At 32.7% G+C, this 25,763-nt stretch overlaps 2 protein-coding genes across 3 annotated transcripts in view; one reads left to right on the top strand and one right to left on the bottom strand.

Moving 5' to 3' along the window:
* The window catches only part of LOC127728045 (uncharacterized protein C1orf112-like), a 97,662-nt gene extending 82,163 nt beyond the window's left edge, over positions 1-15,499 (bottom strand). For both annotated transcript variants that reach the window (XM_052235217.1, XM_052235218.1), the window contains exons 1-5: positions 15,424-15,499; positions 13,048-13,155; positions 10,219-10,258; positions 9,378-9,466; positions 3,851-3,949 (exon numbers count right to left, since the gene is read on the bottom strand). In XM_052235217.1, the coding sequence (XP_052091177.1) occupies positions 3,851-3,949; positions 9,378-9,466; positions 10,219-10,258; positions 13,048-13,137 (318 nt within the window). In that variant the 5' untranslated portion in view covers positions 13,138-13,155; positions 15,424-15,499. The remainder of the gene's footprint in view (positions 1-3,850; positions 3,950-9,377; positions 9,467-10,218; positions 10,259-13,047; positions 13,156-15,423) is intronic.
* A 214-nt stretch (positions 15,500-15,713) lies between these two features.
* Positions 15,714-25,763, top strand: part of LOC127728028 (DNA (cytosine-5)-methyltransferase PliMCI-like) — a 53,826-nt gene continuing 43,776 nt past the window's right edge. The window contains exons 1-6 of the mRNA XM_052235184.1: positions 15,714-15,828; positions 17,955-18,003; positions 20,786-20,893; positions 21,328-21,648; positions 21,829-21,865; positions 22,807-22,891. Coding sequence (XP_052091144.1) covers positions 15,776-15,828; positions 17,955-18,003; positions 20,786-20,893; positions 21,328-21,648; positions 21,829-21,865; positions 22,807-22,891 — 653 coding nt within the window. The 5' untranslated portion in view covers positions 15,714-15,775. The remainder of the gene's footprint in view (positions 15,829-17,954; positions 18,004-20,785; positions 20,894-21,327; positions 21,649-21,828; positions 21,866-22,806; positions 22,892-25,763) is intronic.

The following is a 25,763-nucleotide window of genomic DNA, read 5'->3' as shown; positions in this document are numbered from 1 at the left end:
GGTACAATGTCAGAGAGATCCATACACTAACACACAAGTTATTGTCTGGAAGTAACAAAAATGCTTATTTTTGGCCCCTTTTTGGCCCCTAATTCCTTAACTGTTGGTACCATATCCCCCAAAATCAATCCCCACCTTCCTTTTGTGGTATTGAACCTTATGGTAAAATTTCATAGAGATCCATTCACTTAAACTAAAGTTATTGTGCGAAAACCAATTTATCTTCGGACGACGAAGACGCCAACGTCATACCAATATACGACCGCAAATTTTTTTTATGGTCGTATAAAAATTGAATCATAATTTCCTGTTGATATACACATCTACATAGTATGTCTTTATTATCGACAAAATTTCATGAATTTCTGTTGTGAGGTTTCAGAGGAGTTGCAATGACAGGAACAGGACTTTTGTGAGGACATCTGACTTGCTATACATGTATGTAGACACTTTAAATGTTACACTGAAACTATGGATAAAGCTGATTCAAAGTCTAACTGCAAACGAAAAAGCTTAGATAAGCATGAAACAGCAACTCAACAATAAAACTTCCTGAATGGGTTTTTCATACAAAAAAAATTAATTGCTTTAAGTATACCAACATTGAAAACAAGATTCATTCTTGTCATAACATATCTATGAATTTAAAGAAGGACCTGTACCAAAATTAATTTTTATATGTTTGTCTTACCAAAGAAATACGACAAATTTACAACTTTAACTTTGGACTTCATACATTAGTGTTTGTGGACAATCCCGATAACCTTCTGAACTGCTTACAAATTTTAGTAAAATCATGGTAAATGATAAAATGCAAACAATTCAACATATCGTTTATTAAATATTTTCACTTTTTGTGCACTTGGCTAATACTATTCAAATAAACAAACTTTTAAAAACCAAGCTAACAGAATATTGAATTATGGATTTTTGTTATACACTTTTGTGCACATTGCAGACTGGTATTGATTTTAATCCAAACCAATCAATTGTAAGGCAAAAAATCACAGATAGTGATAACAATCTTATTACATTTTAAAGTTGATTGATCACTTCCCAGAATTTTATTGAATTGAGTTGCATACATCTGCGGGTGAAATATAGGTCAACAACAAAACTATGAAAGTGAAAGTAAAATCACAATTATCTAAGCGATGTCTAAATACCACTGTGGAAGAAATTAAGGTAAACTACAATAATGAACACATGAAAATGAAACTAAAATTTCACTAATTGAGATATGCCTCAATACCACTTAACAATTACACACTTTGTACGATGAAATATACAAATATATGCAAAATTGCCCATGAACAATCATAAATTCCACTTAGAACTTTTAGAGAACAATGTGTAGATATATTAAAAAAACAGAATAGGCAAAGCAATACACTACAAGTAAATGATTTGCTTACTAAATTTATTGCAACTTTGAGGAAATGGCAAACTAGAATGTCCAGAGAAAACAATTACAGGAAAAACTCTCAAACAAACATAAAGAACAAGTAAATCATTATTTTCTTTTCAAATGACTGGATTATGGAGATAAACCCTTTCAAATAACTCGATGAGTGATCTGCTTAGGAAGTTGGATACCTGCCAACAAAGCTATAAAGAGGAAGATCTCTATATATTTCCACTTTTGGAGAGAGTGATTATGGGTAACAACATTTTTTATTCTAAATTTTGTATTAAGATACAAATTAAAGCATTTTAATTTTAAGCACACCAGGATAAAGTTTAATTATCTATACATGAATTCATTTAGTTAAAACAACAGTCATGATGAGATGGGATGTATTTTTAATATGAAAAGAGGGCAAAATATGGTGATTTTTTGTTGTACAGAGATTTTGACCTCCCTTGTAGGTGTCAGGTTCAAAGGGGGAGATTTATATTTTTTAAAGAAAAGAGAAAGTCTCCCTCCTAGAACTGGTGTCTTGGCAGTATGTCATAACTAATCACAATTTTCAAATATCAGAAGAAAGTCTTTTCCAAAAATGTGAATATTACGCATGCGGTGATGACTCAATTTGTCTCTGATGTCTTTAAAGTGATGTCATGGACAAGATTTGTCAGATTTTAAGCAAAAATAGGCTAATTGTAAGAACATTTTTACTAAATTAACAAGTGTAGCCCAAAATCATTTTTTGCCAATGAAAAGATAAACACAAACAAAATACACTTTACTATTTAAATATCTTTTTGGCAAAAGTTTTTACTCTACTATTTCTAAGCATGTACAAGCCAAATAGTCAAGATTTTGAATAATTTCACCATTTTACTGACTTAACTATCCATTCATTGTGTTTGTGTATTGTCTTTTTGATTGAGCTAAGCCATTTCAATTGATATTTTATTGTGTGTCTTTTTATGTTGTAATGTTATACCACTGTTTCAGGTTAGGGTGAAGGTTGGCGCCTGTTAAAACGTTTAAACCTGCTGCATTTTTATGCACCTGTCCTACATGTAAGTCAGGAGCCTGTTGTTCAGTGGTTGTCGTTTGTTGGTGTGGTTCATAAGTGATTCTCGGTTTTTTTTAATATAGATTAGACCGTTGGTTTTCCTTCCTTGAATTGTTTTACACTAGTCTTTTTGGGGCCCTTTATAGTTTGCTGTTCGGTGTGAGCCAAGGCTCCGTGTTGAAGGCCGTACTTTGACCTATAATTGTTTACTTTTTACACATTGTGACTTGGATGGATAAGTGTCTCATTGGCACTCATACCACATCTTCTTATTTATATTCATGAAAAGAGTATATATTTAAGCAATACAGCATTGTTTTATTAAAGTACATATATTTAACATTTAATTCAAAAAATCTCAAACAGTCAGAAATGTTTGATTTTAAAGCCTTCTTCTTTTGTCAGAGTTACAAAATCCATGCAAACTGTAACTATTTTGATTTCCTGTTTTCCGATAAGTAAGCCAATTTCAAATTCTGAGAGACTTTCTAATACAAGAGAATTAATTATGAATATACACAAAAATAACTAAGGCACAATCCCCATACACAGTATCCTTATCACAAATCTGTGGAGGGATCCTGCCAGTCCAATTTCTGTTCAGTAGATGCACTAGTTAAAACTCAAAAGGCAAAACTAATTGCAGATTTACACACACAGAAGTTAGGACAACATGCTCTGCTTGCAGTATCTTACTTCCATGCTCAGTGAACCGTCGGTCAAAACCCTTAATTGAGTCTAGGCTCTGTGTTGAAGGCCGTACTTTGACCTAAAATGGTTTACTTTTACAAATTGTGACTTGGATGGAGAGTTGTCTCATTGGCACTCATACCACATCTTCTTATATATATATATATATATTAAACAATTCATTTCATAGTGAACATGTGTAGAAAGTTTCAAGTTGATGTGACCACATACTAACCTTAACCAAAACCTTAACCAGATATAGGTCTAACTAATGAATGGACATACTGATTCACAGACTGGGAAAGAAAATGTCCCTCTACTATCGTCGGCAGGGCATAATAAGTACTGAGTTTGATTACCTTTTCCTATAGCTAAGACACTAGTTTTAATTGCTATCAATCTGCATAAATTAGATCCTAGTTCAAGTTTCAAAATGCATATCAGCTTCTGAAAATGAGTATTAATGAAAAGGGAATTTTTGAATCCCAATTCTCTAGTAAAGATCGAGTGTAAATTCATCAAATTTAAACCCAAATTTTCCCAACAAACAGGTGCAGTCATAGAACACAAAACTTCCCCTAAAATCAAGTGAAAGATTTGTTGTTTTTATTTCAATAGAAGTTCTTTGTACCATGATATTTTTGTGTAATTACTGTCAGTCATCCAAGTTAGTGAAAATAGAGACCAAGACTCACCTCCAACAAACTGAGCACTTGTCCACTCAATACAGAAATATCCTGGTTCTTGTTGATCTGTTTTATGTCATTTAAGATACAGTCAAAAGAACAACATGCCTGTAAACAATAAAATAGTTTCTCTCAAAAAAGTGTAAATAGAAATACTGTATAAGATTTTCTGCAGATTATTATTGTAAAATATCAGTCATGAATCAAAATATTGAGCTTTTTGGCTCCTTAGCACAGCAAATAAGCAAAGGAAATGTGAAAATAAAAACTGATACAATGATTTTTTTAAATCTAATTAATTTTCTATAGACCAATTTCTAGCATAATAACAAAGGCATTGTGACATCAAAAAGGTACAGGAAAATGCACAATTTGAAAGTTGTCTATTATCAACATAAATTTTCATGTAGAGCTGAGCAGTTCAATGCAGGCATTAGAAAAGGCGCTTGTAAATATGCACGAGTCAACTTCCACATACAGATGCAGGATTCACGTGGTTAAGACCGTTTTGTGATTATAAGCAATTTAGCATTGTGTATAAGTTGCATAACATTTGGTTGAGGCAAACTAAAGTAAGAGAACGGAAACGACAGATTAAGCAATTTTTCCATTTATAAAGGAGCATAACTCAAGAACAGTAAAAGTGACACCACCTAATTTCAAACTTGATCTGTGTTTTGTGATAATAAGCATTGTGTATAAGTTTCATAACATTTGGTTGAGGCAAACTAAAGTTAGAGAACGGAAACAAAAAATTCAGCAATTTTTATGTTTTTAAAGGGGCATAACTCATGAACGGTAAAAGTGATGCCATTCAATTTCAAACTTGATCTATGTTTTGTGGTAATAAGTATTGTGTATAAGTTTCATAACATTTGTTTGAGGCAAGCTAAATTTAGAGAACAGAAATGAAAAATTCAACAATTTTTATGTTTATTAAGGGGCATTACTCATGAACGGTAAAAGTGACACCACCCAATTTTGAACTTGATATGTATTTTGTGGTAATAAACATTGTGTATAAGTTTTATTACATTTAGTTGAGGTAAACTAAAGTTAGAGAACGGAAATCAATTTTGACAGACAGAACAGACGGACAAGGGTAACATTTAATGCTCCCTCCGCTACGGCGGGGGCATATAAAGTCAAAACTGAGAGAGGTAGCTTTTATTTGATGTTGGATTGTTAAGAAATTTAAGGCTACATCAATTTGAAAATCTATCAGAACAAGAAATGAATGTAACAGGATGCTGTTACGAAGTCTCCCAAACGAAGCTCCCATAATTCGTAATTCCCAGGGTCGCCTGACATTGGGCAACTTCCAGTGAAAATTGGTTTGGTCCAGTAAAGTTATATGCATTAGTGATGCCTGGGGACTAACCTTGTATATCATTCAAATCATCTTGGCATGACAAACCAGAATATATATGGTTTAGGGGTGGGGATCTCGACCATTTACAAGATACTAGAACATTGGGGGTGGGGAGGAACCCCTGGGGACTGGCCCTATACATCATTCAAATGTTCATAACATGACGAACAGGAATATATATGGTTTAGGGGTGGGGATCTCAACCATTTACAAGATATTAGAACATTGGGGGTGGGGGGGACCCCTGGGGACTGACCGTATACGTCATTCAAATGTTCGAGACATGACAAATAGGAATATATATGGTTTAGGGGTGGGGATCTCAACCATTTACAAGATATTAAAACTTTCTCAAATGGCAGGGGGTGGGGGTGACCCCTGGGGACTAACCCTGTATTTCATTTGATGTGCTTTATCATGACAAACCAGAATATATATGGTTTAGGGGTGGGGATCTCGACCATTTACAAGATATTAGAACTTTCTCAAATGGCAGGGGGTCGGGATGACCCCTGGGGACTAACCCTGTATATCATTCAAACCATCTTAGCATGACAAACCAGAATATATATGGTTTAGGGATGGGGATCTTGACCACTTAGAAGATATTAGAACTTTCTTAAATGGCAGGGGGTGGGGGTGACCCCTGGGGACTAACCCTGTATTTCATTTGAAGTGCTTTATCATGACAAACCAGAATATATATGGTTTAGGGGTGGGGATCTCGACCATTTACAAGATATTAGAACTTTCTCAAATGGCAGGGGGTCGGGATGACCCCTGGGGACTAACCCTGTATATCATTCAAATCATCTTGGCATGACAAACCAGAATATATATGGTTTAGGGGTGGGGATCTCGACCATTTACAAGATACTAGAACATTGGGGGTGGGGAGGAACCCCTGGGGACTGGCCCTATACGTCATTCAAATGTTCATTACATGACGAACAGGAATATATATGGTTTAGGGGTGGGGATCTCAACCATTTACAAGATATTAGAACATTGGGGGTGGGGGGGACCCCTGGGGACTGACCGTATACGTCATTCAAATGTTCGAGACATGACAAATAGGAATATATATGGTTTAGGGGTGGGGATCTTGACCACTTACAAGATATAAGAACTTTCTTAAATGGCAGGGGGTGGGGGTGACCCCTGGGGACTAACCCTGTATTTCATATGATGTGCTTTATCATGACAAACCAGAATATATATGGTTTAGGGGTGGGGATCTCGACCATTTACAAGATATTAGAACTTTCTCAAATGGCAGGGGGTCGGGATGACCCCTGGGGACTAACCCTGTATATCATTCAAACCATCTTGGCATGACAAACCAGAATATATATGGTTTAGGGGTGGGGATCTTGACCACTTACAAGATATTAGAACTTTCTTAATGGCAGGGGGTGGGGGTGACCCCTGGGGACTAACCCTGTATTTCATTTGATGTGCTTTATCATGACAAACCAGAATATATATGGTTTAGGGGTGGGGATCTCGACCATTTACAAGATATTAGAACTTTCTCAAATGGCAGGGGGTCGGGATAACCCCTGGGGACTAACCCTGTATATCATTCAAACCATCTTAGCATGACAAACCAGAATATATATGGTTTAGGGGTGGGGATCTTGACCACTTAGAAGATATTCGAACTTTCTTAAATGGCAGGGGGTGGGGGTGACCCCTGGGGACTAACCCTGTATTTCATTTGATGTGCTTTGTCATGACAAACCAGAATATATATGGTTTAGGGGTGGGGATCTCAACCATTTACAAGATATTAGAACTTTCTCAAATGGCAGGGGGTCGGGGTGACCCCTGGGGACTTACCCTGTATATCATTCAAACCATCTTAGCATAACAAACCAAAATATATATGGTTTAGGGGTGGGGATCTTGACCACTTACAAGGTATTAGAACTTTCTTAAATGGCAGGGGGTGGGGGTGACCCCTGGGGACTAACCCTGTATTTCATTTAATGGGCTTTATCATTTAGAACATTTTCAATTAAAAAGATTGTGTCTATCACAAACGGTTTTCAATTTATAATCATTTGAAAATTTAGAAAAATAAAATCCCATAGGGTTCTATAGTAAAACCCTCTTTTCCTTTTGCCCCTCAAAGTACCCCTTTATAAACCCCATTGCACAAACAAAACCCTGATTGCACCACTAGACATGTTAGTCTAACATATTGTGAAACCCTAAGTTAATCTGACAAGCGGTTTTGGAGAACGGGTGCGGACAAGTTCAAATTTAAAAGCGGCGGAAGAAGAAGAAGAAGAAGAAGAAGAAGAAGAAGAAGAAGAAGAAGAAGAATAATAATAATAATAAGAACTGAGCAAAAACAATAAGTCTTCCCAAACTTCGTTTGGGAGACTTAATAAAAAAAGGAATTTGTGTATTTATGACATTTACACATTAGTGTAAAATTGTTAACCCTTTCAACGCTACACAAAAAAATAGAAAAATGGCTGCTGCTGCTGCTTTTTTTTGTGTTCATTCATTAGAACAGTATATTCCTTTTCAGACTGCTGTATCTTTTTTATTATTAGAGATACAGACAAAGTTAGTGCATGAAAAATGCTCAGGAGAGTATGAACTGTAATGTTATGCAATTATTTTAGTAAAATTTTCATCAAGCTACCTGCATTTCCAGGTAATTAACAGGTAAAAGGTGTAAATTATTGTATTTGTGTTGAATTTTGAATAAAAACAACTTTTAATCTTCATTCATTTTGTTGTTTTATCTGCCATATAATAAACAAGAAACCAGTTGCTCGATTCTGTAGCGTATTTGCACCATACACAACGTATAATGTAAACGTGGCGCAAATAAGTGGCTCCGTCCTCAAAATTTTCAGTCAACCTCCGTTTTCCCCCCTTTTTCTACGTCTCGTAAAGATCGACCAAATCATATTTCCCACACGAATTGAATGTAATTAACACATTGAGATAATGGGAAACCTTTGAACTATTACTAATTGTCAGTTTCGTCATAGAAGTGCTGAAATATTTGTCAAAATATTTTTTTATTTTTCTTCTACTGCATGCTATTACCATTAAAATTCCAACGATTTCAAGCGCAAACGGGACCTTGTATATCCTCCATTCATACGAGGAAAAATTAGAGAGGACCCGAATGAAAACTGAATGGTTAAGAGTCTGGATGAAAAATCCATAGTCATCGCAACATATGCCGCGAACAGCAGTGGCGGACAGCGTACGTCATCGTGGCATATGCCGTGTATAGCGTTGAAAGGGTTAAATATACTAGTAGTCTGTTGTTATTTATGTATTATTGTCATTTTGTTTATTTTCTTTGGTTACATCTTCTGACATCAGACTCGGACTTCTCTTGAACTGAATTTTAATGTGCGTATTGTTATGCGTTTACTTTTCTACATTGGCTAGAGGTATAGGGGGAGGGTTGAGATCTCATAAACATGTTTAACCCTGCCGCATTTTTGCGCCTGTCCCAAGTCAGGAGCCTCTAGCCTTTGTCAGTCTTGTATTATTTTTAATTTTAGTTTCTTGTGTACAATTTGGAGTTTAGTATGGCGTTCATTATCACTGAACTAGTATATATATTTGTTTAGGGGCCAGCTGAAGGACGCCTCCGGGTGCTGGAATTTCTCGCTGCATTGAAGACCTGTTGGTGACCTTCTGCTGTTGTCTGTTCTATGGTCGGGTTGTTGTCTCTTTGACACATTCCCCATTTCCATTCTCAATTTTATCAATATAACATTACACATGCGTAAGTTACTCTTTATTTTAAAGACCAACAACTTTGGACCAATATATTGTAAAACCTTAAAATATGAAATGGAGCTTCTGTCTATGATACATACATGTACAAAACATGTAAAATTTAATTGTAAAAATCCATTTCGGCAAACTTTATCAATGCCCTCTGTTCTAAGAAGTCAATAGGAATTTTGAGAAGCCATGATCTTGAACTTTTACTTATATGACAACATGATTTCAACAGTGGTGTACCTGTAAATCTACAATACCTTTGTTTAATGTAAAGCTTTCCATAGTGTGATACACTAGTATTGGATTCATTGATGGAACCCAAAAAGAACAATTCCATCAAAAATACTTTGAACATTCTCTGAAACTGTACTATTATTTTAAGCAATGACTTACTTTTTCAACAATATGTCTAAACAATGTATTTTCTGATTCTTCAATCTGTATACATGGTAAAAATAACTGACATATAATCTTCAAAATTCCTAAAATATAAATAGTAAATTACCAAAATGCATAAACCTAAAAATACATGTATTTATTGTTTATGCTTTAAGTTCATTCCTGTTAAACCAAATACAACCCAACAATTTCAAATTATAAGATTTGTTTCAAATTCTGTGAGTACTACATTTTTTGTATACAGGAACTAGAACTGTGAGTGAACTCACAAAAGGATACCCCCTCCCAGCAAATTTGATTATCTCCCCTTTAATATGTGGACCTTGATGATTTTCATTTATACACACCCTTAGGTAGTGTTCTATAACTGTGTAAAGTTTCATCAAGATCAATGCAGTTTGTTAGTTGAACATACAAGGCATATAGACAGACTGAAGGACAGAGCGATTCATTTATATCTATAAATGTTTAGTTCATTTGCTTAAAGTGAAAGGTTGTAAAACTATGAAACAAGTGCAGTGTTCTAACAACTATTCTTACTTTTGATCTTTAAAGTGTCATTTTTTTTTAGCACAGTGTAGTCTTCCTATGATCTGTGGGTTTTGATTGCCTCCATGTCCTTGCTATCTTATCCCCTATTATCCCATCAATAAAAAATGAATGCTCATAAAATTATTCTTTTATGCATTGAAGCTTTAAAAGCCATTTACCCATGATTCATTGCATTATTCGTTGCATGTGGTATCATATTTTTTCCTTTTTCACTTCACGTTTATATTTACAATGTATATCCAACACTTTCAGCATCTTAAGCATGTTATTGTTTTGTTCTTACCAACTTTTTCTTGAATTATTTCTGCGTTCTGTAGAAAATCCTACAGTATATTAAGGAAAGAATTCTATTTATCTTTGAAAGAAAGCATGTTCAAAGAAAACTATCAATAATGGTGATCAATCCTTACAGAAAACTATCAAAAATGGTGATCAATCCTTACAGAAAACTATCAATAACGGTGATCAATCCTTACAGAAAACTATCAATAACGGGGATCAATCCTTACAGAAAACTATCAATAATGGTGATCAATCCTTACATGTACCTTTGGAGGGTTGATTGATTGCTGTTTACTTTTACAGAGGCAATATTTTTAAAATACACACTCACACTGTGTATCATCACCACCAGATATAGGTAACCTTGGCCTGGTTCTCTGTTCATTGTCCAAGAAAAACTACATTACTGTAAATATACCAACATATAGGTACACAGGTAGCTATACGCTGGTATTTGTACAGTAATGTTGTTTTTCTTAGACAATGAACAGAGAACCAGGACAAGGGTACATTTACCAATATCCGGTGGTGATGATACACAGCGACTCGGGATAAGAACAAATAAAACAATACATCAATTATAGTCACTAAGTAGGTTCTGAAAAGTAAATGAATTAGTCAGCCACTGAAAAAGAGGGAATCCTAATATAAAGTTACATAATTGCAGGTCTTTTACTCCTAGTATTTGAGAAATGAACTGCGACGTAATAATTAATCTTTTCACTGAAACATATTATAGGTCTACATGAAGTCAAAATGACTTAATTTGTGTAAGAAACTAGTTTTATCCTTACATTTGTACATCAAGAAGATTGCGAAGACTCTTAAGAAACTAACTCAGACACATAGCTGCCATTCATTATAAGTACATTTAGGTTGTTCACTGATTTTGGTTCAGTTTTACATCTGAAATATCTCCAATATTTTCTTAAATATAGCAATGTATTAATGCACAAAATGTTTTTGAATGAACCCAAAGGTTGATATGAGCCTCAATCCTATCAAATGTATTCATTATAACCTACATCATGCACATTTCCACCCCTCTTCAAAGAAATCAAATTTTACGGTCAGCAGGGCTCGACAATAACGCTTGTCCGATTGTCCGGTACCAGAGGGAAAAAGGGTCGGACAAGTAAAAGATATATAAAGCTTGTCCGACGGGACAAATAAAATTATTCTGCAGAAAAAAAATTTAATCCAACTTTTATGAACAAAGTAATTATAAACAAAAAACAAGAAAAGAAGATGAAAACAAGACATGGATAATTTAAAACTGGTTCTTTGTCAGGTACTTTTTAACAGGTAAAATGCATACTATTCTCAGAAACCAGTCTTATTGATCGAATCAGCGATGCGCTTTGTAGATAAGGTAACTTTACAAGACAGTTCGTCACCAGCTCAGAAACATTTGCTCCAAGTTTAATAGACAGTTTGGCACCGTAGGAGACATATTTAATAGATATGATTAATAAACAGTTTGGCAATGCAGGAGACATATCGCAGCAGACATTTCGGGACCAAGACAAATCAGTACCTGTTTTTCCTACCTTATTCTGTTGCTTTATAATAAATACCATACCGGTAATTTTTTTAACAAAAACATTTTTTAAATAAAAATGAAAAATTATTTACCATTAAATTCACAAAATCATATTTGATCATATGTAGAAAAAAACAATACTTGCAATGCGGTGACCTATAGTTGTTAATTTCTGTGTCATTTGGTCTCTTGCAGAGAGTTGTCTCATTGGCAATCATACCTCATCTTCTTTTTTTTATTGATTGCATTTGAATAAACTTTTTTCAACTTAAAAAACCGGGATACAAATCCAATGAGTGTATATTGACAGGCCTATCAGACGGTGCCTCATGTGCAGCATCTGATGAGACTGGCATCGATGAACTAGAACCTAAGTCCTGTGACATGACTAGATTCAGTTGTATTCGGCTCATATTTTTGAATGGTATTTCAAAAGATATAAATCAAGTTCTGTTCTATTGTTTTAATTCATTTTGTTCCTTGAATCAACTTAAAATGCAAAAAAGGTTATTATTAAGATTTTTTTTGGACAAGTTACAATTTCATTCGGACAAGTAAATTTTGGTATGTACTTGTCCTACTGGACAAGTTGAAAAAAAAGTTATTGTAGAGGCCTGGTCAGAACATTTTTAATGACAACATGCATTTCATGTTTAAGAGACAATCAGTGAATGAGGCTTACCATGTAATTGTGGCTTTCAAATGTTAAATTAAGATAAGGGATTACTTTATAAACTCATAAAAAAACACTCAATGACATCATCACAAGTTTTATAAATATTTTAACATTGAATATGCAAGTACAAAAATGTAAACAACTGTTTCATGCCTTTCCTATTTACTTTCCATGACATTTTTTGTTTGATTGTTATGTGTTGGGCTGCTGTCTCACTGAATTTTACTACATCCCTTCTTATTTATATTCAAATCTTTGAGATGGTTAACCTCAGTGTTGCCACGATTGTATATTATATATGATTTTGTTATGGAATTGTTCAACATCCTTTGACTACATGTACATGTAATGATCATGTATATATACATAAACATTATACATTTAAATGCTTTCACCTTTTCTCTGTGCGTATGTAAAATTAATTCAGGCCAGGCAAACTGCACACAGAAATTTAAACCAGCAGCATAAACCTGCGGAAAAATTAATTCAGTTTTAGGAAAAAGTTAAAGTATCATGGTTATCATGAAAAAAGTGAGTACATTTACTCCAACTCAAGAGAGATGGATATGTGTGTACCATCATACCATGAAGACAATTTTATCAAAGGATACAACAAGTTTAGGTAGAGCTTCCTCAACATTCTGTTGACATTTCTGATGGTCCCAGCTGACCACAGATTCAAGAAAGGTTGTCTGTGACATCTATATAAACTTCATTTCCTGAAATGTAATGTTTCCTGTTTTATATTAATTTGTATCTACAAATAATTATTACAAAATTAGATGTTGAATTTCGAGCTAGTATTCTTCATATAACACATTGCCAGTGTTCCAACTTTGAAGTGTTCTTAAAGGAATCAATATGCTGAAATACTATTGGAAAATCATATAAATTATATGAGAATAAAAGAAGAATGTGTCTGAGGACACTAATGCCCCCGGTCAAGCTTTGCAATTTTCCAAGTTAAAAAGGGCACAACTCTAGAATGGTAAAAGACTCACTGCCCAAATTCGAACTATGTCTGTGTGTTGTGGTACTTAACATTTTGTTTGAGTTTCAAAAAATTTGGATGAGTATAACTTAAGTTAGTGTGTAGAAACAAAAATATTTGCAATTTTCCAAGTTATAATGGGGCACAACTCTACAACAGTAAGTGACCCACTGCCTAAAATCGAACTATGTCTGCATGTTGTGGTTCATAGCATTTTGTATGAGTTTCATAAAATTTGGATGAGTAAACCAAGTGCAGAAACGAAAATATTTGCAATTTTCCAAGTTATAAAGGGGCATTACTCTAGAATGGTAAGTGACTCACTGCCCAAAATCGAACTCGGTCTGCAAGTTTTGGTTCTCAGCATTGTGTATGAGTTTCATAAAATTTGGATGAGTAAAACTTGTTAGAGTGTAGAAGCGAAAAAATTCTCAATTCTCCAAGTTATAGACGGGCATTTCTCTAGACGAGTAAGTGACTCACTGCCCAAATTCGAACTCTGTCTGCGTGTTTTGGTTCTTAGCATTGTGCATGAGTTTCGTAAATTTTGGATGAGTGAAACTATAGTTAGAGTGCAGAAACGAAAATGGGACGGACGGACAGAAGGACGGTCAAGGGTAACACTTAATGTCAACCTATAAGCTGTCAATTGGAGTCCATACTAAAGGTCACAATGATAAACTAAGGGAATAAAATCTGGGAAGGTGAAATATCTCAGGATTCCATGTTCAAAATTAACGTAAAGTTAAATATTAATTGTACCTGTATTCAATGAAATTTTGATTAAGAAAAAGCTCTAATATTTATTCCCCCACCTGCAGACCAATTACAAAAGATCAGCTGTAATTCTGCCAAAAGTTGGTAAATCAACATTACAAAAAGAGTCCAGACAAGTACTATGGTTCATAATTTTATATTCATTTTGATTATGTACAAGTGTCTTTTTTGTTATTATTATAAAGAGTCATTGTAATAATCATATCTAATTTAATATAATTATGGCACTGGCTACTATACACCTTATCCCTTTTGAGTCCAATCAGTCACTTAGACAACTTCCTGTTTGAGTAGAGTGTTGCAAAAACAAAAGTCATCAGTAATGAGCTGAGGTAGGAAAAAGTTTAAAAAGCGAACATTTTGAAAATTTGATAGATTATGATCCACTTTTTTAACACACAAATTAAAATCATAAAAATGCTTTGTTTGAAGTGTTTACAATGGTTTAAACATGTCCCTTTGAAAGTTTTATGCATAATACATTGTTTAAACAGGGCCCCAGATAGCTTCAACTGGATGAAAAATTTTGTGTAATTTCAGATCTTATATCTGGATTGGAATAAATTGGGATAAGGTGTATTATGTTGAAACGTAACAATAAAAAAAAATTATTGTTACGTTGGACACTAAAGGCCAGAATGCTTGGTTGGATTAGGAACCGATTAAGAATGTAAAAATGATCAACAAAAATATTTGTGTCTACGGTTACGCTGTGTTATTCAAGTTATTGTTACGTTAATGCATTTCAATATATGCTGGGAATAGTAATATATATTGTATGTCCCAAATGTATGTAACATATTAATGCCTATAATTATTCAGCTCTGCTTTTGACGCTGTGAATAACAATCAACATCATTCTATTAACCTGTAGGGCCTAGGGGATTCAGGTTTTCTTATTTAATTAGTTTTAATTCCTACACAACAACTTAATGATGTACATGTTACCCTCTTTAAATACAGTATTTATTATTATTATTAATGCTCTTAGTTTTGACAATAATTTTCTGTGTTAATATAGATATAGTAGAGGAAAATGGCAAAACATTCACTGCAATCTCTGCAACTAAGTAATATTGTATCATTGTAATTGAATGAAGAAACCAGGCATAAACTTGCAATGAGGTTTGAGATTTTTCTTTTTCTTTAGAAAGAAGCATCACTTCTCTTTGAGATGGAGGGATTGGATAGGAATGCTTAAATATTTTGTGAACTTTACATTGTGAACTAGCAAAGTTGCAAACGATCATATTTTCCGCCAAGTTCTTTATTTACATTCTTCTCTTCCGGTTTAGTCCATTTTAACGAAAAGGTGTATGTCGTTTTAAAAAATCCATTTATACCATTTTTAAACACTAATGAATAAAAAATGATCAATTTAGAAAAAATAATAGCCATGAGCAAATCGATCTGAATAAAAAAGATATCTAAATTAATATAATTTGAGTTTTAAAAGGAGTTCAACTTGTCTAGTTTTCCCTAATGGTTTAGGCCAATATTTCGCGGGAAAGTAACCAAACACAAGGTTGATTTCACTGTTAATCCTAATTGCTGGAAAAAGGAAACACAAAATGCCAGGAAAAATTAACATTGAAGAAAACGAAAACCCAGATATATATGAAAGGTTTGCTTTCTTTTGTCAAATTGTTCAGAAACGACCCCCAATTTAAAAATCAGACTTTTTATTGCTGAAAGAGGGATGTAAACAGGTTAGGAATAACCATTACTTGATGGATTATACCTCAATTCAGGTATTATCCACCATTTAACATATAGATAGATAGACCAATTCAGGTAGAATGCAGTTTTTATCACAATTTTTTTTCAGAAATGTACCATTACATCATCATTGTATTGCAATACAGTAGTGTCCGGTATCCATTCCGGTATCCGGTCGTTCCGTCCCCAAACCGATCCGGCCCCAAGTCGATCCGGCCCAAAGTCGATCCGTCCCAAGTCGATCCGGCCCACGTCGATCAGGCCCAAAGTCGATCCGGCCCCATAATAAAATATGAATAAACTATATTGACTTTGGAGGATTTTGTAACAAATTCTAACAGTATAAATGGAATTTGCAAAAAGTATCGATGATGGATTACAACAGGTAAGTGAAGTATTGGTGTACCAGTCAAAGAATTATTTTAAATCGATACGAAACTAAGTGTGATTGTGTCTGTTTGTATAGCAGCTTCAACATATTAATATGAAGTTATTTTCCATGAAAACTGTGAATGTCATGGCGATTTTTATTGTATTTCATTCACACACAGAATAGCTAAATAAATATTTACAGTCCAATGGAACCTATAAAATTTAACTCATCATATAATGACTTCAAGTGTCACCAAATCATTAGTCTATAATTGGTTTGTTTATTCAACAATTGTCTGATGATTGTGAACTAAGGTAATGCCACTCGTAATCACTTAATTCAATCAAATCCTGATTGATTAAAGTTACGTAATCAACAAGGTCTTCATAGTTTGATCTTTTGTTTGGTGTTATGTGTTTTCATAATTAATAATATTTGTCAAAGGCCATTTTTTTTTACCGTACACCTAGCTTTTACATTATAATAAAATTCATAAACAATTAATATTCCTATTTCTATTCCTTATAAATATATTTTTTTATTGGGGCCGGATCGACTTTAAATATGGGCCGGATCAACGTTGGGCCGGATCGACGTGGGCCGGATCGACTTGGGCCGGATCGACATGAAACCTCCATTCCGACCGTCCAGTAAACCCGCCCACTCCCATTTACTTACGTAATTGTCACCTCTGTGAATATTTCGTCTGCTATTTTATTCATAGGAACTACTTATCATCACTGCATGTCAAATTTTAAAGAAAAATCCTTTATTATGAAAATATTTAGTGATATATATAATACAGTTCCTAAAGCTAACGATAATCATATTATTGCTTTCAAAACTCATTTCTGACTTGAAATTTTTTTTTTATTATCTGGAATCCCTTTATAAGTGGTCTATTAATAAATAGATCACCTTTTCCTTTCATAAATTTGTGATAAACTGTCCCTCCATACATATTTACTGCTCATGGGCAGATTTACAGGACAAACACATTTCCGATAAAAACACGGATGACCATGATGACCCACTTGTTTTGTTGATTTTAAAATTTATTTCAGATAATTTTTGGGAAATGAGATAAAATACTCAAAGTTGATTTGTCAGTGAATCGATTTATATTAAAATTTTATACAATTTGTATATAATTAAGCAGATATACATACGATCAAAGCCTTATGTGGGCAGATTTACCGGACTGCATCGTATGTATCTTATCATTAGGTAGTACTGTTACAGCCCTAGTCTCTAGTGCTGGAGGTCGTGGGTTCAAATAAGCACACAGCAGTGAGGAGTAAGAGCAAAGATTTGTTGGCTCTGAGTTGGAATAATGTGTCTTGGTAGTGAAATATCTTTCTGTGGGCTGTTACTTTGTAAACTAGCATGTTAAATAATCCGGGTCAGGGTGACAGTCTAGTACAAAACAGGATTAATAATAATATTCATATTACATTAACATGTACTCATCCTGAATATGCATTTAATATGCCACTGTACGTTTAACAGCCATCCATCATCATCATCCTTATTGTGTCTGTAAAGTTTATACTGCACTTCCAACTAATAATTCAGGAACTGAAATTTTATTATTATATGTTTGTTTAGTTGTTGGCAATTAGTGTAAATATTTTTGTTTTTTATCCATTTGTTTGCAGGTTAAAAGTTTTAGAAGAAGAGTATAAAGATGGTGATGTCACTGAGAAGGTAAGATAAGTGATGGTAATACAGTACGGGTAGAGACTTATTACTATAAATAACGGACTGGAACATGTCGGAAATGAATAATCCGACTTTTTTATGGTAGGTAGTATGGTCATTAATCAACAGATCCAGGTGTGAACGGTAATATAATTGTCCTTTCATCTCAATCCGTGCTACTAGATTATTACGCTTCACTGATTTCAGAATCGGGTTACCTGTGATTTAAACCTCTCAGTCACTTTATTGATTAGTTCTACATCGTATTTGACATAAAATATTTTTACAGGTGAAGTACTGGGGACAACTTTGTTTTAATAAAAATAGCCTATTTTTTTAATTATGGCTTTTTATATTTCAAATGCTGTTTATATTCCTCAAAATATTATTTTCTATGTTCCCTGGTTTTTGTTATGTATCTTTTTCGTATTTGTTGGCATACAGTTTTTAAAATATTTTCTTTTTTATTTCTGGAAGGTTATTTTTGTTTTACTGATTTATTTTCCACGTAAACTCACTGATTAGCTGAATGATGTGCAAAGTGCTGCTGCATACGTTTTAGTTTGACAACACTACATTTGTATTTAATTTTCAGTCTGCGTTGGGATTAATTTTGTCAAATGCACGTGATTTTCATATGGCGGGAAATATCGTAACAGTTAACAAAGGTGACCTTACTGACCGACCGTGGGAAAATCCATTCATGATTTAATTTGATACGTAATGATTGGCAGTATTGTGCGTTAGTTTTGAGGCTCTTGATCGAGATCCATTAATAATTGATTTACCAGAATAGAAAATTTAATCCTTGTAATTATAAACAAAACAAGCTTTAGTCTTCTTTAACTATTTTATTTATTATATTTATTAGTCAACACCCAGATTCCTATTTAAATAATTTATTCGGACACCTCCTTTAAAGTTCGGGAATTATACAATTTAAACTGCCGACATCGATTTACAAAATCTTACTGACTGCACAAGCTTTAGAGAATGGCTAGAAATACGACGCAAATGTAAAGATGGCTGATCGTGAATAGTGTAAAACTTTGATCTTCATGTATTGATTGACACAATTCGTAAAATATGTTTATAAAAAACACGATTTGCATTAAAATTTCAAACATGGAAATAGAAAGGCAATATCTTTGTTATAATACAACGAGTGTCAACAAATCTGTTATTTCCATTATATGTAAATTTATTAACAATCAAAATTTAAAATAATGCTGGATCATAGAATATTGATGTGCATATGAAAAGTTTTTTTTATATAAAAACTAGGAATCGAAAAATGATCACTGTGTTATAAATATTGTAAAAAAACAATTGTTTCAAAGAGATTAACAGGAAATATATGTCAAAATAGAAAGCACGGATGATCTGGCTGACCAAATTGTTTTACTTGCGAGAAATGATTGACAGGTATGAATAGATGTAGAGGCTCCGACGGGGAACGTGGTATCGAAAGGAAAATAACAGTTTATTCACAATGCCTATATTCAATTTGTTTATATACTTAATAAATATGATATGTTGGCCTATTACTTAAAATTGTGTTTCTATTAATAACTTTAAGGAACAGGACGTTAAAAGGGGGAAATATTTTAACCATCAACGAAAACTCGTATAATTTACGGGATTGGTGTCTCAACATTTTGATTAAAACTTCGATTGAAAACAGTCCTGGTTGTTATAATTTTGAATAAAATGAAATATTTACGGTTTACAAATACAAATACAAATAGTTTATTGGCACAAACACAATTATTATAATTGGCAACACATTTTTACAGTACATTGTTAAAAATCGTCTTTCTTTCATTTTCAAGTTATAAAAAAGTTGATCCCATATTCATGATATTAAATTTTTATTTTTATTGTAATTTTTTTCTTTGAATACAAAACAATATTTTACATTTATTATCTATCCTCCATAAATACTATAATATCTGTACAGGTAAAATTTAATTCTAATCAAGCTGGTACAGATTGATTTACGACCTTCCACTCGGATATTGTACAGGTTAATATCACAGCAGGTGTTAATTACACTGAGACAACTGTCCGGCCAGTCTGACATCTAGACGGATTAAGACATCCATAATATTAAGTCTCTACCCGTACTGTATGTCATGGTTTCAACTGGGATTGAATAAATTTTTTAAATGATAATTTTATAAGTGGTAAAGGAGTATGTCAGATCATGGTCATGTGAAATTTCATATAGAATGTAACTCTTCTTCTTCTTCAGTTATACAAAAAAACTTCAGGATACTGAAGATTACTTGTCGTTGCGCATGCGTGGTATTTACCAAACTTAAGTTATCTTGTAAATGCCAAAGAAAAATATATAAATTTTGACAATTTGGGCATGTATAATCATCTGATAATACAAAAAACAAAAGTGATTAAAATTATTTACAAAATTTAGCATCTGGATTAAATTAGTTGACAGAGAACATTTTGTGTAAGGTGTGCTCTGAAGCTGTCAACTGTGGTTGACTGTACTGTGGCTATTGGTAGCATGTTCCATTGAATGATGGTGTGTGGAAAAAAAGACCATTTATATGTTTCTCAGTTTCTACCCCAAAGTGCTTCACATATTGTGATCATCTTCAATGTGAAATAAGTCTAGTCCTTTAAAACTGACGTGTCGGCAGTAATGAAAATTGAAATGTCATTTGTTGTCACTTCTGCTTTGATTTTTTTTTTATCTATTTTGCTGTTATGACAGTCCTGCATCCTTGATAAAAAATGTTTGTGTTTTTTTTTTGGTTATGAACAGGGGTACTGGAGAAAGAAATGCAAAGTTCTAAATGACATTTTACCTGAAGGAGTAAAAAGAGATATCACTGAACTGGAAATAGAGCTCAAAGATGAAAATGTTACAGAGGTAATGACAATCAATATCTATTATTGTAAAAACACTTCAAATCATTATTTCTACATTGGATTATACACATATTTTTCAGTGCTACCTGAATTAAAAGAATATTTTTAAGGTTTATTCACTATCATAATGTTAAAAATAAGTTGTACGAATGTTTTTGTCATAGAAGGAAAGGCTATAAAACAGTAAATGGGTTCAGTTAAATGTTTGAGACGAGTAATGATTGTTTTGTAACCAATGTGATAAGAACCAGATCTTTGAAAGTGAATAAAGGTCAATGTGCCATATATATCAATAAGACAGTAACATAACAACACAAAAACATAAACAAAAATTTCTAAATAGTTTTTGTTTTATTAACCAACTGAAAAATGTTTTTGTTTAATTACAACTTGCATGCAATTTCAAGTCAATTTGATTTTCAAATATATTTACAGAAAGGTTATTTTAAGCAACTAGGAAAGTTGTTGCAGAAGTTCACTGAATCAAACATTTTGGCAAATGGCAATTCTGTGAAAAATGGCACAGATAAAAGTAATATCGAGGTCAAAGAAAACGGATCTAACGATATCACAAAACACAACGGTAACCATGCAGATATAGAAAATGGTAAAAATGGATCTGTTGATGATAAAATAGAAAACAAAGAAGAGTTAAAAGAAGTAAATGATGAAAACAAGGTAGAGGAAGATATTGAAGCAGAGGAGAAATCTGAAGTTGCCAAGGAGAATAATACTGAAAAACAAGAAATTGAAGAGGTAATACAATTAATGTTAGGGGAATTATGATATTAACAAACTATAATAGTTTCCAATAGTCGTCTGTTTTATATTTCCTTTCTTTCGCAAGTGTATTTTGCAGGTAATTGTACTTTGTTCTGTGTGGTACTATTTACATTTGTTTCTTCCATAAAAGGTTTTTCGTCTTGTGTTTTACAGGAAAAATCTATGGAAGTTGAAGAAATAAAAGATGAAGGTATGACATTCATTATATCTTCTTCATTGCAATTAATGTCATATAAGCTTGGCCTACTTCATCCTTATATGGTTAACAACAATAAGTTTATCCAAAAGCTCTGTGGACAGACCAACATGGCTTCTACTGACAATATAACATGAATTCAGAGTAGAGCCATAAACAAATCTTTTAAAAAATTTTAAAATCCTGCTGGGATTGTTATCAAACTTTGAGGAAATAATACATTTGAGAGCCCCTTTGAGAATGATCTTGCATAACAGATGATAAACACATTTCTAAAAAATCGATAACAGACATCCAACACTTACTAAAGATAAAATTTAGATAGAAAGTTCCAAACCCTTTATGATACTTTGCAAGAACCATGGTTCATAATCCAAGCACTGCCACCAAAAACATTGCCGTCATCATTTCAAAAAATTGAAAAATTATTAAATATTAGCAGTAGAGATCACTGGTCTGTTGATTTCAATGTTCCAACACCTCAAGAAAAGAAAAGACAATTACCAGGTAAAGGCCTGAAAAAGAGCTTTTAAAAGAGGGATGTTAAGGTTCTATATATTAAGTCCATTAATTCAAGACTCGAAGTGTTTCAAGTTAATGCATTAACATTAAAAAAGTGTTGGCGTTTACACCTTAAATAGACCAAAAATAGATATTTTGCTGAAAGTTGGCAAAATTCTCCTGGATTTCAACTGCCTTTAGACATACATTTAGGGAACATAGAGCACAGGAGTTGACAGACAAATCTGCAAATCCCATAGGTTATTTGTTATATCAAACAAAATATTGAAAGGTTAAAAACTATATTCAACAATAAACAAGCTATAAAAGGCCCTGTCAAGACAAAACGTAAAGATCAGAACAATTACAGGTGATGCCTATATGATAATGGCCTTTATTTGTATTTAAGAATGTTAATTTTATCAATACAACAGAAACACCAAGTAAGAAGTCGAAAGGAAGAAGGGGGAAGAAGTCAAATGTAAATCAGCCTACTATATCATCAATGTTCTCAAGAACGTGAGTGTTATTAAAATACAAACTATGTCGCCAAGTGGTCAGTATAGTATACACAAGGTGATTCAATCAAATTTCACATGTAATGGTGTTGAGTGATAGTGTGAAATAAGGTGATTTGGGTGATTACCTATCATTTATTCCCTACAAAGGAAAATTTTTTGGAAGTATTCACTATATTCACGGAACATGAAACATTGTATAATACCATTACTAATCATCAGAAGAAAAGCTTTTTAGAAAATAGTAAAAATTAGCCTAGCTTTGATGACATAATTTGACTGTTATTAAAGTGACATTAAATCTACAAATTGTCAGTTTTTTGTCGAGCCTTCGACTTTAGTCGAAAAAGCAAGACATAGCGATCCTACATTCCGTCGGCGGCGGCATCCACAAATATTCACTCTGTGGTTAAAGTTTTTGAAATTTTAATACTTTCTTAAGCTATCCTGGATTTCTACCAAACTTGGACAGAAGCTAGTTTATGATCATAAGATAGTATCCAGCAGTAAATATTGTAAAAATAAAATTCCATTTTTTCCGTATTTTACTTATAAATGGACTTAGTTTTTCTGCCGGGAAATATTACATTCACTCTGTGGTTAAAGTTTTTAAAATTTTAATAACTTTCTTAATCTATCCTGGGTTTGTACCAAACTTGGACAGAAGCTTGTTTATGATCATAAGCTAGTATCTAGAAGGAAATTTTGTAAAAAAATAAATCTATTTTTTCCGTATTTTACTTTTAAACGGACTTAGATTTTCTGCCAGGAAACAACACATTCACTCTGTGGTTAAAGTTTTTAAAATTTTAATAACTTTCTTATACTATTTTGGATTTGTACCAAACTTGGACAGAAGCTTGTTTATGATCAAAAGCTAGTATCTAGAAGGAAATTTTGTAAAAAAATAAATCTATTTTTTCCGTATTTTACTTTTAAACGGACTTAGATTTTCTGCCAGGAAACAACACATTCACTCTGTGGTTAATGTTTTTAAAATTTTAATAACTTTCTTATACTATTTTGGATTTGTATCAAACTTGGACAGAAGCTTGTTTATGATCAAATGCTAGTATCTAGAAGGAAATTTTGTTTTCTTCCAGATAAAATTACATTCAGTCTGCAGTTAAAGTTTTTAAACATTTATTAGATTCATAAACTATCCTGGATTTTTACCAAACTTTGACTGAAGCTTCTTACAATCAAAAGATAGTATCAAGTGCAATATTTTTATTGATTTACTTCCTCATTTTTGTAGAGCCTGCGATTAACAGAAAAAGTAGGCGAGACACTGGGTTCCGCGGAACCCTTACAAATTTTTTGGAAAAAAAATGTTAATTTTAAGAATATTTTGGTTAAAATTAAAATAAAACCCAAGTGTCGCCCAAAATAATACTGTAGATTCATTGTTATTCGTTGGATACCAGCTTTAGTGGATTTCATGGGTACAGGTGAACCACAAATTTTAATGCAAATTTTCTATGGGCTTGTATGCAGACTTTTGCAAAACCAGGAAATTAAATATTAAAAATAAATTTTCCTCAATCCATGAAAATAAATGAATCCACAGTATTTTTCCAGTGAATAGTTAAACACAATATACACTTACCCTTCAATATTTGATTATAGGGAGAATTTAGACTCGAATCATACTGTACATAGTAACATTCTTTATAGAATACAAAAGAGATAGATTTCTGAGTGAATCACCTTTTAATCACCATGCATGGCTAGCATTCACTGCAAAGTTTCATCACCAAGAGAGAATCAACTGAATCATCTTGTGTGTAGTGTTAGATACAAATGTACATATCGAAAAAAAAATGTCTTATAATGACTTGGAACAAAATTAAATAAGGAAAAAATAAAATTGATAAAATGCAAAAATTTAAGAGTTGAATGCAATTTGTGTCACAAATTTTAGTCTAGCAGTTTTGTTGCCAGATACAGAGAAAATCAAATGCATTGACATCATTTCTGATCAAAATAGATACACCTTAGTCCAAAGACCAATTTATTTTGTTATACTGTACATGAATAATCTAAATAACATCTGTAAAAGGCATTTACAATAGATTAAAAATGACTTAAACTTATAAATACCGACTAGTATTCAAAAAGAATAATTGTATTTTTATTGAAATTTGGAAACTAGCAATAATAATAATAAATTCTTTATTTAAAGAGGATAAACACAATAAACTAATCTTCCCTGGGTCCTCACATACAAATTACAATACAATCAAAAACAAATATTTACACATAGTTAATTTACAGTCAAGTAGTTCAATGTATTATTATAAACATGATAAGAGATATGTAAAAATAAAAAAAAATCAAATCAAAATAAGATAAAAAAATATACAAATCAAAATAATACATTGTAGAAAACAAAATCTTATCAGGACTGTGTCAAGTACTTCTTGATACTTTGTTTAAAAGTAAAAGTGTTTTGGGCTTTATGCATTTTGTTTGGTAGTCCATTCCATAGCACTGATCCAGAATAAGTAAAAGAATTCTTCAACAGCTCAGCTTTTGGCATAGGAACTATCAGATTACCTTGAGTAACACCTCTCAAGGAGTAAGGATTATTATCTGAGTTTTCAGTTTCAACTTTTAAACTAGGTACAATCAAGTTGACTTTCCATTATATAGTATTGATCAATATAATAACAATTTTATTAATTTGTTCCTTAAACTTAAATGTAAGACTTTAGAAATTTCCTGTCTGCTTTTCAAGTAATCAGAATATCTCCATATAATTGCATTTTTCCAATCTGTTAAGTTTCATTAATTAAATTCAAACAATTTGAATAAAAACCTTTATCCGCTATTTTTTTCTTTTTAACCATTCCATAAGCTTTATGTCTATA

This window comes from Mytilus californianus, unplaced genomic scaffold (genome assembly GCF_021869535.1).
Source record: "Mytilus californianus isolate M0D057914Y unplaced genomic scaffold, xbMytCali1.0.p SCAF_2, whole genome shotgun sequence".
Lineage (NCBI taxonomy): Eukaryota > Metazoa > Mollusca > Bivalvia > Mytilida > Mytilidae > Mytilus > Mytilus californianus.
Note: the sequence above shows the minus strand (reverse complement) of the source record. Positions and strands in the feature narration are given on the sequence as shown.